Genomic DNA, 7,500 nt, shown 5'->3' on the forward strand with positions numbered 1-7,500 from the left:
CGGAGAGGGGTGTTTATGGAAACAACGATCAAAAATAGCATCTTAATATAATCTTCATGATGGCCTAAAGCAGGGGTGTCCAACTGGTTTTCATTGAGGGCCACATTGCGGTTACGGCTGCTCTCCGTAAACGGCTTGTTACATTGTACAGTGAATATATATGATAGATAGATAGATAGATAGATGGATAGATGGATAGATAGATATATATATAGTACTTTATTGATTCCTACATTATATTATTGGATAATCTAATAATATTATTACACAATTCCGTATGCATTTGATTATTATGTTCTGTACAAACTGATGGATAATGTACTTGCTACTGAAATCGGGGAAAAAACATTTTACTCTCACAAAAAATGTTAGAAAAATGTGTTTATGGGGTGTCCAAACTTTTTCCACCTACTGTGGGGAGTGTGGGGGCCATTTCGATACATTTTTTTATTTTAAAAAAAGAAATGCTAAAAACAGATATGAATAGGGATGTCTAATAATGGCTTTTGTTGCCGATATCCGATATTGTCCAACTTTTAATTATCGATTCCTATATAAACCGATACTGATATATACAGTCGTGAAATTAACACATTATTATGCCTGATTTTGTTGTTATGCCCCACTGGATACATTAAACTATGTAACAAGGTTTTTCAAATTAAATATACTCAAGTTATGGAAAAAAATGCCAACATGGCACTGCCATATTTATTATTGAAGTCAAAGAGTGCATTTTTTTTTAACATGCCTCAAAACACCAGCTTGAAAGAGTTAGTGCTGCAAGGGTTTCTGGGTATATGTTCTATTGTGTTTATGTTGTGTTACGGTGCAGATGTTCTCCCGAAATGTGTTTGTCATTCTTGTTTGGTGTGGGTTCAGTTTGCCGCATATTTGTAAGAGTGTTAAAGTTGTTTATACAACCACCCTCAGTGTGACCTGTATGGCTCTTGACCAAGTATGAATTGCATTCACTTGTGTGTGTGAAAAGCCGTAGTTGTTATGTTCATTTAAGGTTTACCGGCGCTCTGTACTTCTTCCTACATCCGTGTACCACTCCGTACAGCGGCGTTTTAAAAATTCATAAATCGTACTTTTTGAAACCGATCCGGAAAATTTCCGATATATACATTTTAAAACATTTATCGGCCGATAATATCGGCACTCCGATATTATCGGACAGCTCTAGAAATGACATATTTAAAGACAAACCTTAGTGTCAGTTTTGTGTGACAAAGTGTGCTATTTTAGTTATTACAAGGTTAATGAAATGTAAGCAAAGAGACGTAATGTAATAAGAAAAAGATTAAACGTTGATACTAATAACTAATAATAATATATGTTGTCACGTAAAACACAAATATGACCCTAACTGTTTTTATCTTTTTTTTTCACAAAATAACAATATTTTAAAATGGCCGCCACATACTTTGACTTTTCAGTATGCGATCTTGGTGGAAAAAGTTTCAACACGTTTGGATTTATTAATATAATTTTCTTTTCATTTCATCACAAATTTTTGCTCTTTTATTTTTTATACATTTTTACGGTTGCTGTTTATCTAAAATTAAACTGCAGGCTGCATTTTGGAACCCCCTGTGTTGGAATAATGTTTTTTTGCATTGTTCTATTGTTCTCACGTTTAGAGGCAATGCAATGTTTCTGTCAAAACTAACAAATATTTTTCGTGAGAAAGATAAAGTTTACTTATTCTCAGGCTTACGAGGTCCACAGAAAAAGGATGTGGCTTCCGGGCCTTGAGTTTGACACCCGTAGCCTAAAGTCTCTTCAGTGCGGGATCTGAACGCAAGTAAAAACTAAACTTAAAAGGAGTACCACCGAACCCGATTTTAGTAGCGTGCACTCAAATAGCTGCATTCTGCATTATAAACCACAGCATATTCCTTTGCACGACTGAATCCCACCCCCCTTCGGCTGATTGGGCCAATGCACTACCTTCTTCCTCCTCCGCTTGGTCAGGTTCTGCTTGGCAGCCAACGATCGAATGGCACGGACCCACGGCTCAGCCATGCGTTTGATCCTCAACATCATCCAGCGGAACTCTTCCCGCTTAGACATGACATGGTACAGCTCTTCGAAACTGGTCCGGATTTCCGCCTGCACAGGTTATACAAACCACACCAGGTGTCAACGACATTCACTCCTGATTCAACTTGACATTTGTTGCAAAAGTTAAATGGTAAAATAAATGGTAAATGGTTGTACTTGTATAGCGCTTTTCTACCCCTTTTTAAGGAGCCCAAAGCGCTTTGACAGTATTTCCACATTCACACACACATTCACACACTGATGGCGGGAGCTGCCATGCAAGGCGCTAACCAGGGCCCATCAGGAGCAAGGGTGAAGTGTCTTGCCCAAAGACACAACGGACGTGACTAGGATGATAGAAGGTGGGGATTGAACCAGTAACCCTCAACTTCGCCACGCCAAGTTAGACACTAACTTCCAAAATACAAAGACGTGTGCAATTAAAAAATCTGCCAAAATACTTTGAACAAAATGTCTTAACTGATCATCAGCGTTGGTTCAAACGAAACTGAACACAGCTGCAAGGCTTGAAAGGCCATGCGATTTTGCAATGCATTGTGGGGGCTGGGTAGACATACTTGTTGGATAAAGGCTTTGTTTACTATGTGAAAGCGAGCAACAAACTGGATTATAATCATACTTGCCAACCCTGAGACCTCTGAATTCGGGAGAGGGGATTTATTGTAACGTCCTGGAACAGTTAGTGCCGCAAAGGGTTCTGGGTATTTGTTCTGTTGTGTTTATATTGTGTTACGGTGCGGATGGTCTACCTAAATGTGTTTGTCATTCCTGTTTGGTGTGGCGCATATTTTTAACGATGTTATGATCCGATGCCCGGATCATTCCATATTGTTGCTTAGTTCCTTTTTATATCACATGTTGTAGTTTGACTTCCTTATTTCCTGTGTTTGTTCTGTCACCATGGTTGCTCATTAGTTTTCACCTGCCCTTGCTGTTTACGCACACGTGTTACTATTGATTACTGCCTTATTTAAGCCTGCCCCTTTTGTTATTTCGTGCTCAATTCCGAATTTGCTCTCATGCAACAAGTGACGACTGCTTTCCATGCTCTACTCGCTAGCTTTTGCGCTACGCTTTATTTTACTCCTAGTTCTCATGCTAGTTGTTTTATTTTCCCTTTTCGTGCCTTTGTGCCAAGTGTTAGTGTTTCTTTTAGTTTCCCTAGCTTCCATGCTAGCACCTTTTGTTTGCCTTTTCTGCCCAGCACTTTTGTTCTTAGCCTTTTATTAGTTAAATAAATCCTTTGTTTCTTATCTTACGCTGTGTTCTTGCCCGACGCATCCACGGAAGAACAAATCCGGCATCGCTATGCCCTCCAAGTCTCACAGATGTTAAAGTTTTTTATACAGCTACCCTGTATGGCTGTTGACAAAGTATGCGTTGCATTCACTTACGTGTGTGTAAAAGCTGCATATATTTTATGACTAGGCCGGCACGCTGTTTGTTTGGAAGAAAAGCGGACGTGACGACAGGTTGTTGCCCGGGTGGAAATCGGGAGAAATTCGGGAGAATGGTTGCCCCGGGATATTTTCGGGAGGGGCACTGAATTTCGGGAGTCTCCTGGGAAAATCAGGAGGGTTGGCAAGTATGATCATAATGGATCGTACAAAATAAACAGAGACAAACTGGACCCTATTCCAAAGGCGAACTACCTGGACAAGATAATAAAACATGGTGGAATTGATCCATAAGGGCTATGAACACGCCTGATGGACGGGAGATTTGAATCAAGTAAAAGTGCCACCAAACGTGTTCATATTTCGTCAATAGAGTCAGTTTTAATAATATTAATACCACATTTCAGAAAGCAAAGTCTATTAGAAGTGCACCATTTTTTATTTTATTTTACCTATCTTTCACAATCATTATGAGAGACATGACGAAAAATGGATTTTTTGTGATGCACTATAAATATTAAATAAAGGTAAATGAAATATGCAATGGGAGATCCTTTTTTTTGCCCATAAAATCCAATATTAACCACCCAATAAGCGGCAACAATACATTTTGAGATCCAAGTATTAGTGATATTGTTATTATAAGTGCTTACGCAGGCAAACTATTTATAGCGGCGCCATGATCACTACCGTGTCTGCCTATAGTTACATCATTGAGAGGTCTGCTGGTTTCTCGTTTCCTTGCTCCCTGGAAGTTTATTGCAGATCATAAATCATGCATCTCACCTGGTATTCAGACAAGTTGGGACGCAGTGACAGCCATTTGGGACCCCGAATCTGGCGAGTACGACATGAAAAGATGTGTGTTCCCTCCTTCCTCCCACCCAGTTTGTGAAGATTATGAGAGTTTCTTCATCCAAATGTGAATATATGAACATTCTAGCAGCCGGCATCCTAATGCCAGCAGACCTTGTACAGTAAGTGGTGTTTTATTATGTTTGTTGGCTCTCATGAAGTCTGCTGTGAGTAATATGTAGTGACAGAGAAAAAAAGAAACGTTGCAATGCGATTTGGAAATGAATGCGCCACGTATGCTTAAAATGATCAAAACATGTAAATATTAAATGTTATTATAAATGTGCCTGTTACAAAATTACATATGTACTTATTTCAAGTATATACAACCTAAAAGGTGGTGTATGGATGTGTTTTTGACGGCTTTGTAGGCTGCATTGCAAGCAAACTTTTCATTGCATTTATTTAATATCTAAAATAAATAAAAAAAAATAACATCCATCGTCATGTCTCTTATAATGATTGTGAACTATAGGAAAAAAAGTTTGGTTACCCCATAAGGCACATTGTCCTTTTGATCAAATTGTGTGTCATGTGCGGCTTTTATCTCTTATGTGTCCGAGATGCGTGAGGTGCCCACAGCCTCGTGTCATAAGCATAAACAAGCCCATTGTTAACTTTAAATACTTTAATCACTGCGCTACTTTTTCACACGCTTTGAACCCTGCAGCATATAAAACGGTGCGGCTAAATTATGGATTTTTTAATGCTGCCGTTTGGCTAGAACGTAAATATTTTGGTTTAAAAATAAAAAAGCAAACACACTGAGTAGGTGTGTTATTTTTTTGTGCTATGGCGCCATCTTTTGGACCAATTCGCTGCCTGCAGGGAGCTCTTCTGTTTAGACTGAGCTATGAACCTACTGGAAGTGCAGTTGCCGTTGGTCTTCTGGCCGTCTGTAGCATTTCTACTCGTATGGATTGTTCATTCATCACTCCAAGCAATTTTTGTAAGTTTTATAATATAACTAAAACAATTTTTACTAACTAAACCGCCCCACGTGTGAGTGTTTTTATGCATATTTGCATGTCCTATAGTTATGTAATCAAGCTAGCGTCTGTAGCATTAACACGTTTACGAGTGTCTTACAATGGCATCCTTTTTGTATTGTTTCAGTTTCGTAAATTCACCAAGACGTCAGCGTCTGTTTAGCTGATTGGAGAGCTATCTTCCGCAGCTAGTGGGTCCATGACGGTGACTTCTGTTTTGTTTGAACATCCGTTTTACTGCCGTGTGAAGGAACTGTTTGGAAACACTTAAGGTATGTAAATAAACATATACACAAAGTTTCTGTGTAAACAACTGATTGCACAACGTACATCTGCGGCTTATAGTTGGTGTTGCTAATATATGGAACAATATTTTTTTCTTCTAAAATCTAGTGGGTGTGGCTTATATCCTGGTGCACTCTATAGTCCGGAAAATACAGTAATCACCACACCTCCCAAAAAAAACGTGTTTTTCAGAGAGAATCAGAAAAGGGCTTGACAATAGGCCTGGAAAGCAAACTCAATGCAAAATTTTGACTACGGGTCCACCATTATATGTTATGTACTGAAACAAGGACATGTTTTAAATATAAATGAGAAAGCACAGTATGGGTCTTTTTTTTAAAAGCCATCTGTATCTTGCAGCTATCAGAAGAGTTCTTTTTCACTGATGGCAGATTTTAGTCCTAATCCAAAAGGATTAGGACTACGACTCCAGTTTAAAATAGTTTTGTCTCCAGTGTTTGTGTCTTTTTTGGATGCTCTTTATCATTGTGAAGAGCCTCAGACATCAGTTAGCAGTGTGTAGCACATTTCACTCTAAAGTCTCCTGGTCAGCTTCTGATTTTATGATTCCCTCAATGCACTCAAGGCTTTATAAGCACTTCGTAAAACATAATTCATTATCGACTACGCCCAACTGTAGGAAGGGTGTGTTTTCTCCAGGCTTCATTTTGTCGCTAAGAACAAATCACTGGAACGCAATTTAGTTTTGACTCTCCGCTTTGGCTCTTTCTTTCTTTGGCAAAGAGCAGTCTTTTTCCTCAAAGTCCACCTGATTATCTTACATTTCATAGATGCCAATAATGGTATTCAGAGCTATATAAGAAAAGACTTCACTAAAATGGATTGCCTTTCTGCTGTAGAATACACTGTGACTAAGGATGTAATGATTACCAGTATTAATGATAAATCGCGGTAAAACTCCAGACATTTGGTACTATTTTCACATTTAAATGATCGTAAAACCTTGATGGACCAGTAATACTGCTCATTTTCTGGAGAATTGTGTACAATTTTTGCACGTCAGAGTGGTAAATATAAACATATACAGTATATTGTGTAAGGTTGGCTACCAACGACGGTATTTTTTTTGGCACCGAGTGAATCCTACTATTCATGTAAAATCCAAAGGTGCTATCTGGGTACTCTTTGCACTTCGGCACTTGGCGATAACTCCAGCAGCACTGAGAGCGGACTCAGCCAAACTACCTTTAGGTAATATTGCAATTTTAAACGCCAACAAAGACACCGGACTCCAAAAAACCCTCTAATGTAAGTAAAGTAAGGCTCTATGTGGTCCTCTCCAAGGTTCTCATAGTCTTCATTGTCACCGACGTCCCACTGGGTGTGAGTTTTCCTTGCCCTTATGTGGGCCTACCGAGGATGTCGTTGTGGTTTGTGTTGTGGTTTGTGAAGCCCTTTGAGACACTAGTGATTTAGGGCTATATAAATGAACATTGATTGATTGATACTTGTCCCAAAAAAGTTTGAGCTAATGCTAATGTACATTGTTTTTGCTATTGACATGCTACTGATTAGCATTAGCAGATTTACATGGCGCTTTCAACACCTCCAAATTTGTAGACGCGTGTTACAATCAGACAGCTGGTGCGTGATAAGTATTAAGGTTACAGTATTATCACTTTTTAGAATGCAACAAAAAAATAAAAATAACTATACACTATTGACATCTACCGTAAATTGCAGCTTACCAAGTTATACTTGCAAATGAGACTAAGAAATGTTAAAATAAAACAATACGTAACAACTGAATGGCAGTTAGCATACTCAGCTCATTTTTAAATGTTGCAATTAAAAATGAGATCTTATTATCAACAACAATATTTATTACACACAAAAGTAGAAAAAATTGGTACCGTTATGTACCTGTATCGATTCCCAAGTGC

At 38.5% G+C, this 7,500-nt stretch overlaps 1 protein-coding gene across 1 annotated transcript in view; it reads right to left on the reverse strand.

Moving 5' to 3' along the window:
* Nucleotides 1–7,500, reverse strand: part of mgat5 (alpha-1,6-mannosylglycoprotein 6-beta-N-acetylglucosaminyltransferase) — a 235,233-nt gene that overhangs the window by 123,015 nt on the left and 104,718 nt on the right. The window contains exon 7 of the mRNA XM_061889592.1: nucleotides 1,957–2,118. Within this exon, the coding sequence (XP_061745576.1) occupies nucleotides 1,957–2,118 (162 nt within the window). The remainder of the gene's footprint in view (nucleotides 1–1,956; nucleotides 2,119–7,500) is intronic.

The sequence above is a fragment of the Nerophis ophidion genome, linkage group LG27, assembly GCF_033978795.1.
Source record: "Nerophis ophidion isolate RoL-2023_Sa linkage group LG27, RoL_Noph_v1.0, whole genome shotgun sequence".
Classification (NCBI taxonomy): Eukaryota; Metazoa; Chordata; class Actinopteri; order Syngnathiformes; family Syngnathidae; genus Nerophis; species Nerophis ophidion.